General features: G+C 42.2%; 1 protein-coding gene across 1 annotated transcript; it reads right to left on the bottom strand.

Annotated features, from left to right (window-relative positions):
* Positions 1-98: 98 nt before the first annotated feature.
* Positions 99-15,461, bottom strand: LOC123861005 (cytochrome c oxidase subunit 5A, mitochondrial). Its single transcript, XM_045899690.1, has 5 exons — positions 15,238-15,461; positions 6,888-7,004; positions 5,315-5,436; positions 2,513-2,635; positions 99-265 (listed from the first exon to the last, which is right to left on the bottom strand). Exons 1-4 carry the CDS (start codon positions 15,341-15,343, stop codon positions 2,522-2,524), a joined length of 459 nt encoding a protein of 152 aa, XP_045755646.1. The 5' UTR covers positions 15,344-15,461; the 3' UTR covers positions 99-265; positions 2,513-2,521.
* Positions 15,462-15,899: the final 438 nt, after the last annotated feature.

The following is a 15,899-nucleotide window of genomic DNA, read 5'->3' as shown; positions in this document are numbered from 1 at the left end:
GTTTTCTCAGCACATAGTGGCAACAAAACCATGAAATCAATGGCTCTATGAGGGCTCATTTTCTGCTTTTCAAAGCAAACACATGGAACAATACCTAATTTCAGTTCAAACTCATTTCCCTTTTATTCAAGTCCAAGTTACCATTACATGGTTTGGTACTCAATAAAGGAAAACTTGTTCAAATAAGGTAATATGTTATCATCAGTATTTCCAGGTGATTGTTTACAATCAAGTAGCATTATGAATAAATCCTTGAGAAGCCCATCTGTAAGAGAAAACATGAAGAATTAGCCAGAAAATAAAGGAAAGGTAGAAATCTTATTAAGAATAACCTTCTTTATAGCAACAGCCCAGAGAAATCACTGCCTCTGTGTAGCCTTTTCTGTTCTGACTTAATCCTGCCTATAGTTAACTCACAAGGGTGTAGCTCTGCGGCTTTTTTGTTGTTTATATGCCTAGTACTTACTGGGGTGGTCCTCTTTTCCAATCATAAAAGTGCTGGGGAGTTGCCCTTAAAAATTTTTTTTTTTGAAGAAATATGTCATCGCAGCTAGAATATATCCTAGGTAACAAAGATCTTCTGGACTCCTTGGAATACTACTTGATAAAATAAAAATTAAGCTGAAGTGTTTACAGATATCCTTGTAAGAGTCCATTATGAAATATGAACCACACACAAGAGCTTCAAAAATATAAGGAGGAAATCTTCTATTCTGAATGCCTAGTTTTCTCACAGAAATCATTAGTACACACATTAAAAAAAACCTTTCATGTATTACAAAGATGAGCTAAATGACTTCAGGGAGGTGGTGGTGGTGGTATGGGGGTGGACAAAGATAAAATCAAGACTTCTGCTCCAGAGCAATCTTTAACCAGGCTCACTGGACCTTTATCTTGTGAGGGATCTGCTATCAGCTCCTTCAATAATTTTGGGTGCACTTTTTTTTTTTTAATTTTATTTTATTATGTTAACCACCATACATTACATCATTAGTTTTTGATGTAGTGTTCCATGATTCATTGTTTGCGTGTAACACCCAGTGCTCCATTCAATACATGCCCTCATTAATACCCATCACCAGGCTAACCCAGCCCCCCACCCCCCTCCCCTCTAGAACCCTCAGTTTGTTTCTCAGAGTCCACAGTCTCTCATGGTTCGTCTCCCCCTCCAACTCCCCCACCTTCTTTCTTCCCCTCCTGCTATCTTTTTTTTTTTTTTTTTAACATATAATGTATTATTTGTTTCAGAGGTACAGGTCTGTGATTCATCAGTCTTACACAATTCACAGCGCTCACCGTAGCACATACCCTCCCCAACGTCCATCACCCAGCTACCCCATTGAGTGCACTTTTATTGAAACCTTTATAAGATGGTTTAGTTCCACTATTTTAAAAATGAATGTCCTCTTACTCTTATGCAGCAAATCCTCTAAGCCTCATTGTTTAAGACTGAGAAATGCATATAGCCTTAGTAAATGCCTACACAGGATGTGTGGCATAGTAAGAGCAAAGGACTCTGGGCTGGACTGCCTGGCTTTAAGTGTAGGTTCCAGCACTAGCTATATGACCTTGGACAAGGTGCCTCAATTTCCTCATTAAGAAAATATTAAAATGGGAATAATTATAATAACAGTAACTACCTCAACGCATGGTTTATGAGGGTTAAATGATTTATAGAGCACTTAAAACAGTGCCTGACATAGAAAGAGTTATATACGCTATATGTCTTTAAATAAAATAAAAAGAAGTCACTGCTTACATATTTTCTGTTTTACAAAGGATTCTTGGGGCGCCTGGATGGCTCAGTCGTTAGGCATCTGCCTTCGGCTCAGGTCATGATCCTGGAGTCCCGGGATCGAGTCCCACATCGGGCTCCCTGCTCGGCAGGGAGTCTGCTTCTCCCTCTGACCCTCTTCCCTCTCCTGCTCTCTCTCTCATTCTCTCTCTCTCAAATAAATAAATAAATAAAAATATATATAAAACCTAAAAAAATACAAAGGATTCTCTGCACACTCCTCACTACCTAGAAAGTCTTGTGGCTGGTTCTATTACCTGCGTTCCCACAGAGAACAGGTATCAAATAAGTTTTTATTATCAGTGAACATTTATTGACTGTTAAATTCTAACGTGGGCACACAAAAATGAATGCATCAAATTAATAAAACCCTGTTAAAATAAACAGATGTATAAAAGCTTATGTGATGAACACCTTGTATGCAGTGGACTACCTTTAGTTTGGGTGAGGTAAAAGGGATGGAATTTTATGTTTGAAATATTTAATATAGATTTTTAAATAAGGAGGCTTTCTCTTGCCTTTACACCAGTAAAAGAACAGTTATAACTAGAAATGACAATTCTAGTTCCTTAAACTTACCATCATTAGTACTCTCTAAATCTTTATGTTCATGGCCTCTAAGGAGGCCATTAAAAGGTCTTACTCTGAGAAATCGAAATGTCATTTACTCCCCTCTCTGGATTCATTTCCTGCCTTATTCAGTGGTATGTTGCTTACCCATGGGGTTTATACTTTGTCAAGGCCCAGTTCCTCTGGAGTGGAGATTCCCAGTTCATTTAAAGTTGGTCTAAGTTCTTGGATGACATAAGGGTAGATTTCCTTATGAGGTCCTGCTTTGTCCTGATGGCAAAGAAAATATTGACATTTAGCTCTCTGAAAAGCTGTCTCTATTTAAAAAATGAACTTGAGAATGCTTTTAATTACATATGCAGAGGTTAGTAGCAGAGAATACATGTCACCTACTTTTAACATATTAGTTCAACAAACAGAACAACTTATGTAGGCACTATTCAAAGTAGGTTTTTAGGCACCTCGAGAATAACTAAGACCGTTAGATTAAATCCAAAAAAAAAAAAACCAAACCAAACCAAAACATTTTAAAACCTCAAGTTACTAGAAAAGGTGGTGATGACAGAATTTTGTGAAGATAATTAAACATGCCCAGCAGCAACAGGAATAATTAAGTTAACACAAGAAAAGTTTTTAAATCTGCTTCCAATTTGAGATCGTAACTGAATTAAGTACTGGTGCTGAATGGATTGATAGCCTACAGAACCCTTAATTATCTTACCCACTGTAGATAAAGTAATGTCACACTTTCCCTCTTACAGACTTGAATTTCTTTCTTATAGACCATGTCCCTTTGTGGAGAGCTATACTTGAAGAATACTTATTTCCAGGGCAAAAGAGTTTTGACAAATACCATAATAATATAATTATACCTATTTTTTCACAAACTTCCTCAGGGACAAATATTAAAAAGTAAAGTGGGGGCCCCTGGGTAGCTCAGTCAGTTAAGCGCCTACCTTTGGCTCAGGTCGCAATCCCAGGGCTCTGGGATCAAGCCCCGTGTCAGGCTCCCTGCTCAGCAAGGAGTCTGCTTCTCCCTCTCCCTCTGCTTCTCCCACCCCTACTCGTGCCTCTCTCTCTCTCTCAAATAAATAAGTGAAATCTAAAAAAGTCAAATGGACTAAGAGAGTGCCAAGCTGCTATTCTTCTGCCTTTAACAAATTCTAGGTCTCTTTAATTGCATTTTTTTAAATAAAGATTTTATTTATTTGGCAGAGAGAGAGAGACAGCGAGAGAGAGAGAACACAAGCAGGGGGAGTGGGAGAGGGAGAAGCAGGCTTCCCGCTGAGCAGGAAGCCTGAAGCGGGGCTCAATCCCACGACCCTGAGATTATGACCTGAGCTGAAATCAAGAGTCAGATGCTCAACCAAGTGAGCCACCCAGGCACCCCTTAATTGTATTGTTTTAAATTATAAAATTGTTTAAAATGCAATGTATTAATTTTTCATTACAGAAAAACCAGGAACCATAATCAAAAGAGGAGGATAAATATATATCCTCCTACATTTTCATCTATGTATTTTTTTAAATGATTAGTTTTAATAAACCATGACTTTTTTTTTCTTTTTTTAAGATTTTACTTATTTATTTGTCAGAGAGACAGCGCGCGCACAAGCAGGGGGAGCAGCAGGGGGAGGGAGAAGCAGGCTCCCCGCTGAGCAGGGAGCCCAACGCGGGGCTCGATTCCAGGACCCTGGGATCATGACCTGAGCCGAAGGCAGCCGGTTAACTGACTGAGCCACCCAGGCATCCCTCATCTATGTATTTTTTTTTTTAATAAAATGGGGTCACACCATAAAAATCATTTTGTAATTTTCTTCAGTTAATATAGTATGAATTGTTGGGGCGCCTGCCAGTTCAGTCGGTAGAGTATGTGATTTTTTTTTTAAAGATTTTATTTATTTATTTGACACAGAGAGACACAGCAAGAGAGGGAACACAAGCAGGGGGAGTGGGAGAGGGAGAAGCAGTCTTCCCGCAGAGCAGGGAGCTTGATGTGGGGCTCATCCCAGAATCCTGTGATCATGACCTGAGCCGAAGGCAGATGCTTAACGGAGCCACCCAGGCGCCCCGGAGTGTGTGATTCTTGATCACAGGGTCCTGAGTTTGAGCTCCACATTGAGTGTGGAGCCTACTTAAAATTTAAAATAATAATAATAATAACACACTATGAATTGTTTAATGTTGAATACATTTCCACAACATTAATAGATAACCTCTTCTGGGAAGTCCCATCTTTCTTAAATCACTAACAAATTTAACTTCATACCACAAAGAGCACAAAACCTTCGTACATCCTTAATTATTTCAAGATAAATTCTCAAATGGAATTGCTGAACAAAGGGGTATCAAGCAAAAAAAAAAATTTTTTTTTAAGATTTATTCTTTGACAGAGAGAGACACAGCAAGAGAGGGAACACAAGCAGAGGGATTGGGAGAGGGAGAAGCAGGCTTCCTGCTGAACAGGGAGCCCGATGCGGGGCTCGATCCCAGGACGCTGGGATCATGACCCGAGCCGAAGGCAGACGCTTAACGACTGAATCACCCAGGTGCCTCTCAAGCAAAAAATTTTTAAAAGATTTTATTTATTTATTTGACAGAGAGAGAGGGATAGAGCAAGCACGAGCAGGGGGAGTGGCAGAGGGAGAGGGAGAAGCAGACTCCTTGCTGAGCAGGGAGCCCAACTCAGGGCTAGATCTGAAGGCAGATGCTTAACCGGCTGAGCCACAGGTTGAGGGCCTTGAGGCACCCCTCAAGCATGATTTTTTAAAACCTTGCATAAATTCTGCCAAACTGCTCTCCAGAAAGATTGCAATTGCAATGCACATTTCCTATAGCTATAAGAACTAATTTTAGGTATTTTAACAAATTCAAAAACACAGGATATGCTGATACCTAACAAGAGCCCACCCACATCCGGAACAACTTTAGCAGTGATATTTCACTGACCTTAACAACCTCTAGGATGCGAACTGCACTAGCAAAATCATTTAACCGTCTGCATGCCCGTAAAGCAGCATCAATGATTTTGGGTTCTGGAACCAGATCATAGCCAACGAGCGTGTTCATCCCTGTCAAAATAAAGAGGAGCCATATCAACCTGGAATATCCTCATATAAACTACAATTTAATTATCTACATTTTTACTGAATCATAGACATTTGATCTTGTCTGTCTGAACCTCTATTCTCTTGTCTATAAAATTAAATAAGAGAATCTACTTTTAACAAATTCTAGATAGTAAGATCATAGTGGATCTTCCACAGTGAACTAGTGGAAAGAACTATGCAGTAGCATGCAGATTGAAGATAAACAAAACAAAAAACCCCAAAAAACAAAAAGAAAAAAACCACAAGAGTTTTCTCAAATGCTAATACTATTTTCGTATTAGCTGGCTTCTTTTCTAACAAGAGGGTCATTTTCAACTCATATCCTTAACTCTTAGCACAATGTATATACTTTGGTTGCTTTAAAATAGATTTGATTGGAAAATAATCTAAAAACAACCCAAGAAATGCTTAAGGAGAGTTAATGAAGTCCAAATGAGGACATTACGGAGATATAGAGAAGCATTAGTGCACATTCAACCAGAAAATGACTGGGCATGATTACTTTCAGCTCTGCACAAAATGACACATCATAAAATTTAAGATTCTCTTAATGGGAATGCAGAATTACTGTTCTTTTCATTACTGCTACTCAAGATTACTCAGTAAGAATTTTCCTGGTTGAGGCAAAATAAGAGTCATTATTATATTACTGCAGATGAGTCTGAAGCACTTAGGTGTACTGCTTTTAGTTATTTTAATATAAACAAAAGACACAGTGACTACTATGCTAGAATATAGTCAGAGACTGAACTCCTGGTCTGAGACAAATTACGTACACTTAAAATTAGTTATCTACTTGACTAATAGACTGGTTATCATTAATGTTACCTACTCATGTTCAGTGCACATCTGCAAATTAGGAAAAACAACTTCTAGGTTACTTAGACTGAACACTAATTCAGGGCAAGACAAATCATAATTCGAATAAAAATAACAAAAAACCCAAACTAATACCAAGAGTTGGGGGGAGAACCAAATGACTACTTGCTTAACTTATCTAAAAGGTACAAAACTGTTAACTCTTGCTCATATTGATCTATCATTATAGCAGTGGTTTTCAATAGGGTGATTTTGTCCCCCAGCAGACATTTTTGGTTGTCACACTGGGGGTGGGGGTGGAGTGAGATGGTGGTTCGCACCTAGTAGGTTGAAGCCAAGGATGCAGCTAAACATCCTACAATGCAAAGGACAGCCCTGCAACAAAGAATTATCTGGCCCAAAAAGTCAATTGTGCCTGCTTTATAAGAAACACTATGAAGGCTATAAACTTTCCCAACTGCAAGTTGCATGACAATACCTAGTTTACATGAGGCATATTTTCAAAATAGCTGCTTTCAACACAATAGTGAAAGACTACAAAGTAGTTGCCAATTCTATGCCAAAGTAGACAAATATGCCTATGTTCCAATTACCTTTACGCAATTCCCAGGCATCAATATCTGGCTTGTTGAAGTATGTCACCCAGCGAGCATCAAACTCCTCATCTGTCTCATGTGACCCATGGGAGTAGCAGCGAAGTGACTGGACAGCTACAATGAAGAAAGAACAATGTCTTCAATGTACAGGAAGAAATAATACTTGACATATCCTATCAATACATTAAGGTTATTTGTTTGCTCTTTTTAAATTGTGTTAAAATATGTATGTACAACATCAAATTTACCATCTTAACCACTTTTAAGTGTACAGCTCAGGGGTGTTAAATATATTCAATGCATTAAATTCTGAATCAACTATATATATCATGGTAGGAAAATTACTCAGCAGGTCAAGTAAAACAAATCTTATGTATTGATATGAAAAAAATCTTAAAAACAAAGCAAAGAAAAGCAAGTAGAACAAAAAGTACTACGTGTTTTTTTTTTTAAAGATTTTATTTATTTATTTGTCAGAGAGAGAGAGCACAAGCAGGGGGAGTGGCAGGCAGAGGGAGAAGCAGGCTCCTTGCTGAGCAAGGAGCCCAATGCGGCACTTAGGGGGGCCTGGGTGGCTCACTCGGTTAAGCATCTGCCTTTGGCTCAGGTCGTGATCCCAGGGTCTTGGGATGGAGCCCCATGTCGGGCTCCCTGCTCAGCAGGAAGCCTGCTTCTCCCTCTCCCACTCCCCCTGCTTGTGTTCCTGTTCTCGCTATCTCTGTCAAATAAATAAATAAAATATTTAATTAATAAATAAATAAATGAATGAATAAAATCTTAAAAAAAAAAAGGAGCCTGATGCGGGAGTCGATCCCAGGACCCTGTGATCATGACCTGAGCTAAAGAGATGCTTAATCGACTGAGCCACCCAGGCATCCTATTATGTATGTATGTTCACTTTTTCCCCCTAATGTGTAATGTAGCTTCAAATTGTTAAAAGTGGTCATCTTTGGAAGGAAAAACTATTTCTTTATATACTTCCATAATGTCTGAATTTTTATGATAAGCACAGTATTAATTCCTAGTTTTTTAAAAAAATGCCCACTCCAGTTCTTAAGCAAATTTATAAGATGTATTTTTGATAAATTAAAAAGAAATCTTATGCTTGCCATTAAATTATATTCCAAAATAAATTACACAACTTGACAAAGCAACAGTAATTTAAAAAATTGTTTTATCAAACTATAGTCCCCTCCCTGCAAATTCTGATAAATCCCCTAAGAGGAAACATACCCTCTCACTTACACCCGATGAAAAAAACTGCTCTGTAAGATACCTAAGAAGTGATAGTTTTAAATATAACATTATATATAAACAACAACACAGGACACACTGGGGAAAGGACAGTCTAATAAATGGTGTTGGGAAAACTGGACAACTACATGCAAAAGAATGAAATGGGACCACTTTCTTACACCACACACAAAAATAAACTCAAATGGAATAAAAACCCAAATGTAAGACTGGAAACCATAAAATTCCTAGAAAAAAACATAGGCAATAAGTTCTTGGACATCAATCTGAGCAATATTTTTTTGGATCTGTCTCCTCAGAGAAGGGCAACAAAAGCAAAGATTAACAAATGGGATTGTATAAAACTAAAAAGCTTTTGCACAGTGAAGGAAACCATCAACAAAAGGAAAAGGCGGGGTGCCTGGCTGGCTCAGCCATTAAGCGTCTGCCTTCGGCTCTGGTCATGGGATCGGCTCGGGTCATGGGATAGAGCCCCTCGCTGGGCTCCCTGCTCAGCGGGAAGCCTGCTTCTCCCCCTCTCACTCCCCCTGCTTGTGTTTCCTCTCTTGCTGTGTCTCTGTCAAATGAATAAATAAAATCTTAAAAAAAGAAAAAGGAAAAGACAACTTACTGAATGGGGGGAAAATATCTGCAAATGATAAAACTGGTAAGGGTTTAATATCCAAAATATATAAAGAACTCACACAACTCAGTATCAAAAGAGCAATCCAGGGCGCCTGGGTGGCTCAGTTGGTTAAGCTACTGCCTTCGGCTCAGGTCATGATCCCAGGGTCCTGGGATCGAGTCCCGCATCGGGCTCCCTGCTCAGCAGGGAGTCTGCTTCTCCCTCTGACCCTCCCCCTCTCATGCCCTCTCTCTATCTCATTCTCTCTCAAATAAATAAATAAAATCTTTAAAAAAAAGCAATCCAATTAAAAATGGGCAGAGGACCTGAATAGACATTTCTCCAAAGAAGATATACAAATGGCCAACAGACACATGAAAAGATGCTCAACATCACTAACCATGAAGGAAATGCAAATCAAAATCACTATGAGATATTACCTTATACCTGTCAGAATGGCTATTATCAAAAAGGCAAGAAATAACAAGTGTTGGTGAGGATGTGGTGAAAAGGGAACCCTTGTGCACTGTTGGTGGGAATGCAAACTGGTGCACCCACTATGCAAACAGTATGGAGGCTCCTCAAAATATTAAAAATAGAACTTCCATATGATCCAACAATTTCACTTCTGGGTATTTACCCAGAGAAAACAGGGCGCCTGGGTGGCTCAGTTGATTAAGCGACGGCCTTCAGCTCAGGTCATGATCCTCGAGTCCCAGGATCGAGTCCCGCATCAGGCTCCCTGCTCAGCAGGGAGTCTGCTTCTCCCTCTGACCCTCCCCCCTCTCATGTGCTCTCTCTCTCTCTCTCAAATAAATAAATAAATAAAATCTTTAAAAAAAACACTAATTCAAAAAGATACACGCACCTCTATGTTCATCGCAGCATTATCTACAGTAGCCAATAGGGGCAAATAGGGATTAAAAAAAACAAAACAAAAACAGGACACATTTAGAATTCTGCTCCCTATATGGGGCGGCTGGGTGGCTCACTTGGTTGAACATCTGACTCATGATTTCAGCTCAGGTCATGATCTCAGGGTCCTGAGATGGAGCCCTGAATCCCCTGAGTCCTGTGATCCATGTCTGGCTCCAAGCTCAGCAGGGAGTCGGCTTGAGATTCTCTCCGATTCTCTCCCTCTGCCCCTTCCCCACTCGTGCTCTCTCAAATAAAGAAATAAATCTTCTTTTTTTTAAGATTTTATTTATTTGTCAGACAGAGAGAAAGAGCGTGCACACAAGCAGGGGGGAGGGGCAGGCAGAGGGAGAGGGAGAAGCAGACTCCCCGCTGAGCAAGGAGCCCAATGCAGGACTTGATCCCAGGATCCTGGGAGGGAGGGGAGGGTGGGGAGGAAAGGGAAGGGAGAAAAGGAGGGGGAGGGGAGGGGGAGAGGGAGGAGGAGAAGAAGGAGTCGCATGCTTTACAGACTGTGGCAGCCTGGGACCCTACCCTATACATCCTTAATGCAATAACTGACAGGAGAAAGAGCAGAGAAAAAAGAAAGAAAACAGAAAAAGATGAAAAGGTGAAAGACTAGCAATTCTGGAAATGGACTGTTACTGCTACATCAAGTGGAAAGATTCTCATTTAAATTACCATTTGAGCCTGGAGCCAAATACCTGCCATTAAGTCACAGAGGACCACAACACAAGTTCCAGTCTTCCCAGAGACATAAATTATCTCCATTATTCAAGCCCAGAATGAAGAACATGTGCATGAATGGGCTGGAATTGGCCATGCTTTAATTTCTATGACAAGAAAAAATAATGTATCTCTAGACTTCAATGTCTTTTGTAAGTACAAACATTTAATCAAAAGTATGTGGATATTTAATAATGCTTACAAGACTAATATTCACATTTAATATATCAGAAAGTACAGGTCACAACAACCTTCCAACCCACTGTTACCAAAAATTTATAAGCTACCTTTTTCAAAAACTAAAATTATCCTTAGCTTAGGGGTAGGTGGTTGGCTCAGTAGGAAGAGCATGTGACTCTCTGATCTCAGGGACATGAGTTCGAGCCCCACATTGAGTGTAGAGATAAGTAAATAATTTTTTTAGAATACTTAAAGCACAGTATAAAATGTTATCACTTTTTAAAAAAAGATTTTATTTATTTATTTGACAGAGAGATAGAGAACAAGCAGGCAGAGAGGCAGGCAGTGGGAGAGGGAGAAGCAGGCTCCCCACCGAGCAGGGAGCCCAATGCAGGGCTCGATCCCAGGACCCAGGGATCATGACCCGAGCCAAAGGCAGCCGCTTAACCGACTGAGCCACCCAGGCGCCCCGTTATAATCACTTTTGAAGACTGTTTAGTGCTTTCTTTTCTTTTCTCCTAAAGATTTTATTTATTTGTCAGAGAGAGAGACAGAACATAAGCAGGGGGAGCGGCAGGCAGAAGGAGAAGCAGGCTCCTGCGGGGCTCGATCCCAGGACCCTGGGATCAATCTGCTGAGCCACCCAGGCATCCCTTTACTGCTTTCTTATCAAGTTAAACACACACCTACCATACTGCCCAATAAATCCACTTCTAAGTGTTTACCCAAGAAAAATGAAATAATATGTATTCCTTCCCCAGGGGTAATTATTACATGTACCTTTTCTACCACCCAGAAAAGTGTTTAATACCCATTTCCTTTAGCTCACTGCTGGGCATGATTTCACTAGATGACTAGCAGCTTTGTTTTGTTTTCTAACCAAAGATAAAGATGACCAGCAACTACAAATCCTAGGCAAGGAGAATGATGGGTCACCTTCAATAATTTGTTCACTTTCCTTCTGGAAGTCCCAAATTACAAACTGGTTCTGTTACCATAAAAACTTTTATGAAACAACTATTTGTAATACCAAGCATGCACTGGGAACATACATCCCCCTTCCAGCATGGCAAAATCAGACTCTCCCACATGGTTTAATTGTATTACTAACGGTGGCGCCGGGGTGGCTCAGTTGTTAAGCATCTGCCTTCAGCTCAGGTCATGATCCCAGGGTCCTGGGATCGAGCCCCACATCGGGCTTCCTGCTCCGCGGGAAGCCTGCTTCTCCCTCTCCCACTTCCCCTGCTTGTGTTCCCTCTCTCACTGTGTCTCTCTCTGTCAAATAAACAAAATCATAAAAATAAAAAAATTGTATTACTAACTTCAGTAAGGGGTAGGAGTAGGATCTATTCTCCTAGCTGTGCACATGCCCATCATATATTTAACACTTTGATTTTTAGGTGAACTATATAGGCATTCTCTTTCTCCCCTACCAACCCAACTTAGCATTTTCACTTAGGTCTGAGTTTGCAAGGCAAGGTATTTTGAAAACAACAGCTCAGTGCTTTCATACAACCTGAAGGTTCCAGAGTAAGGAAAGAGAAGTGTGTGAAAAGGGACATTTCTATAAACTCAATCTAAAAGCTCTTTCTAACGCTACTTTTTGGTATTCAGTTAAGCACGCTGTTAAAAAAAAAAAAAAAAAAGGGGTGCCTGGCTAGTTCAGTCAGTTAAGTGTCTGCCTTCGGCTCAGGTCATGATTGCAGGGTCCTGAGATCGAGCCCCCCATCAGGCTCCCTGCTCAGCAGAAAGCCTGCTTCTCCCTCTCCCTCTGCCCCTCCCCCCTGCTCATGCTCTCTCTCACAAATAAACAAACAAAATCTTTTTTTTTTTTAAGATTTTATTTATTTATCTGACAGAAGAGAGACACAGCAAGAGGGAACACAAGCAGGGGGAGTGAGAGAGGGAGAAGCAGGCTTCCCACGGAACAGGGAGCCTGATGCGGGGCTCGATCCCAGGACCCTGGGATCATGACCTGAGCCGAAGGCAGACGGCTAATGACTGAGCCACCCAGGCATCCCCCAAAAATAAAATCTTTAAAAACAACAACAAACAAAAACCTAACATTCTTAGAAAAATTAATCCCTTTAGTTTAAATTTAGTTAAATTAGATAGCTTTCAACTTAATAACTAATCGGCTCGGATAAAGCCCCCCAAATGAACATTTTGGTGTTGGTAATTCTAGGAGAAAGGGAAAGAAATGAATAATGCAGAGGGCACATGAACAAGCTCAAAGGCAGGATGGTTGAAGTGCAAGCCTGAAGAGCAGCCATGGACTTTGGGGCCCAAAGTCTGGAAATCTAGAAGTATAGGAGTAGTGCAGAAAAGAAGGTTGGAAGGTGATTAGAAAGTGCTACCTAAATTCAGCCCTATGGCAAGAAAGGGAAAGAGAAAACTTCTCCCATTCTTCCTGGGTTATCAGGGTTAGGATGTAGGCGCCAGGTTTAAGGGTTGACTAAAGAATTTAACCACTATTTTAAAATATTTTACATCAGCAGTTATTGGAAAACAATTGTTTCAAGTTAGAGGCTCCTGGAATTTGGGTTGTCACTTAACTAGAGCCAACTTGAGGCCCCTCAGGTTAAACCCCTCCAGAGTTCTCCCTGTCCTTTTTTAAAGATTTTGTTTATTTATTTGACAGAAAGAAAGAGAGCACAAGCAGGGGGAACAGCAGGCAGAGGGAAAAGCAGGCTCCCCGCTGAGCAGGGAGGCCGATTCGGGACTTGATCACAGGGATCATGACCTGAGCTGAAGGCAGACGCTTAACCAGCTGAGCCACCCAGGTGCCCCTCAAAGCTCTCTTTCAAGGATACTCTCATTTGGCCTTGAATAGCCTCATCCAAAAAATTTTATTCTTTTTGACTTTCAATTTATAAAACCTGTTCAGTTTTATATGGATAACAAATCCTAACCTGTAATTTGCAAAAATGAAATCCACTATAATAAAGCAAATACATATATAAACATTTGTGCCAGGCAAGATGCTAAGAGTTACATTATTTCATTTAAGCCTCACAACTACCAAAGATCCTGATTTTAGAGATAAGGCAACTGAGTTTTAGTGTTAATTAACATGTCCAAGGTCACACAACTAGAAAGTAGCTGACATAAATGTAACCAACACTACCTCCTTGTAGCAAATATTTATGTCTATGGTACAAACACCTGAAATAAAGATTTTTGTTTATAAATTATACCCAAGAGTGGGAATAGAACACCTAGGAGATAAACCAACATGTTCAAACTCATTAAGAGGAATCCCCTTAATCTACAGTGTGCCAAAATTCTCTGCCTTTTCCCCAGCCTGCCACAAAATGTAGCAATGCTTTTGGAGAGGTCAGAAGAAAACTCCCCAAAAGGTATCTATATGAAAAAATTGTAGTACTTTAGCATTTTAGATAAGGAAAAAAACAAAAAAACCATAAAATTTGACAAACATCAGGATGGGCCAAAAATAACTAAAGCTAAGAAACTGAAAATAGTTCCACCACTAGTAAAGGAATCAGTTTCCCAAGACTGGCCTCAATTTCCTCCTTTATAAAATAAGACCGTCTTCACGAAGTGCATGCCAGCCTTACTGTTCTACGATAAATGAATGAAGAGAAACACATTTCTCAGGTTCTGAAGGGTGTAGTTACAACACTCAAGAGTCAAGAGAACAACCTTACTAGTTTTGAGTTTGCGTTCATACGTTTAAATCTGCATGCTTAGGGCCTAAATTTCACATGACAGCATATACTACCATCATGGACCAAGATCAAAGTGCAGTTACACTAACTAAAGGTACAGTGCTGGACACAAAATCTCCCCCCACACACAGGGGGAAGGCACAGTAAGAAAGAGGAAGCAGCAGCACAACTCATACTCCAGCAGTCAGGTTTCTGACCGGAAGCAAAAAACAAAATAAAGCTTCCCTTAGGTCTGTAGAACCCAGTATTCCTAAGTGTGTGGGACCCAATTTTCGGAAGAGTTATATTCTTATTCTAAGACCTATCAATATTCAGGCTCTCTTCCAGACCTCAGGAAACAATCCTACATGGAGATCTATCGTAAAAATGGAAGGACTGGAACGTGGCACAGCAGTCTCTGAAACGACAGAACGATCGGTCTTTGAAGGTGACATACAAAACGCTGAGAAAGGCCTGATAAAAACGTATACTGTGTCCCACAAGGAAGCATTTGGTGTCCGCACAACACACTATGGGTGTCCAGGTCTCCGGAAGGGCCACCCCTGCCCCTACACCGATCGCGACGCGCCGGGCGGCTCAATGTCACCTTCGCCGACGCGCTGTAGGCCGGCGGCGGACACTCCCAGTCAGGTGGCTGCAGGGGTCAGCGCCGGGGCACGGTCACGGCCTGGGGACCGAAGGGGGTCCAGTGGGCGCGGGAGGCGCGCTGCGCCCCTTCCCTGGGGCCCACACCAGGTCCACACCTGATCGGTCCGCGGTGCCCGCACCAGGAAGTCGCGCTGGCGGAGGACGCGGGGGCCGCGTCTTCGAGTCCCCCATAAGTGGAGGTGGCGGGGAGGGCGGCCAGCGGTCACCAGGTTCGTCCGCCCGCCCGCAGGGCAGGGGCTAGGCCGCGGGGCAAGCCTGCCCTCGAGTGGCGGCGGGGGACCAGGTCACCGCAAGGACACGCGGGCGCTAGCAGTGGCGGCGGGGGCCTTACCGGCGGCGGGGCCGGGGACCGGGGTTGAGCACAGGCGGCCTCGAGGGCTGGCACGGGCGGCTGCGGCTGTGGCTACAGCGCAACGGCGGAGAGCGGCGCCGAGCATGACGGCGATGGCGGCGCGCAGTCCAAGGCTGAAGAGAAGCCGGGTGTGAACTCACGGGCCGCTCCGGAGCTCGCGGGGGCCGGACTCACGCACCGACGCACGGCGGGCGGAGCGTGAGGTCCCGCCCACTGCGGCGCTCGCGCCTTGGCGGGCGTGGGCACCACGCGGACGCTGGCGGGCTACGGCGGCGCGCTAAGGACAAACCATTTCCACGCTGTGCCCGCCCCACCCCGTCCCGCCCCACCCAGTGTCTGGTTGCGGCCTCCGTGGAGCCGGGATGTAAAGTCGGTGAACTTCCCCGCGGGGGACGGTATAGTGGTTCAAGTCCGGCTCGAGAAACGATTCCATCAACCCAAGATGGGAGGAATAAGGGGCTCCTGGCGGGCTCAGTCGGTAAAGCAGGCGACTGTTGATCTCGGGGTTGGAGCCCCACCTTGGTCTTAGAGATTACTTAAGGAAATAAAGAGATTTAAATGGGAGTGTTCACAAAAATAGCAACGACAAGTTATAACAAAAAATACCTTCTTTGTTTAACCTCTTCCTTTCCCTGTTGGAG

Source organism: Mirounga angustirostris, unplaced genomic scaffold, assembly GCF_029215605.1.
Source record: "Mirounga angustirostris isolate CCGP_5_RB_7025 unplaced genomic scaffold, mMirAng1.0.hap1 SCAF_9, whole genome shotgun sequence".
NCBI lineage: Eukaryota > Metazoa > Chordata > Mammalia > Carnivora > Phocidae > Mirounga > Mirounga angustirostris.
This window is presented reverse-complemented; position numbering and strand designations above follow the sequence as displayed.

What these genes read in the sequence shown, in the direction of transcription:
- LOC123861005 (XM_045899690.1), bottom strand. Translation starts at nt 15,343, where the DNA reads ATGCTCGGCGCCGCTCTCCGCCGTTGCGCTGTAGCCACAGCCGCAGCC. An exon ending in TGCCTGGGAATTGCGTAAAG is followed by an intron (nt 5,437 to 6,887) that starts GTAATTGGAACA and finishes TTATTTTGACAG; the next exon opens with GGATGAACACGCTCGTTGGC. An exon ending in GCATCCTAGAGGTTGTTAAG is followed by an intron (nt 2,636 to 5,314) that starts GTCAGTGAAATA and finishes CTTTGCCATCAG; the next exon opens with GACAAAGCAGGACCTCATAA.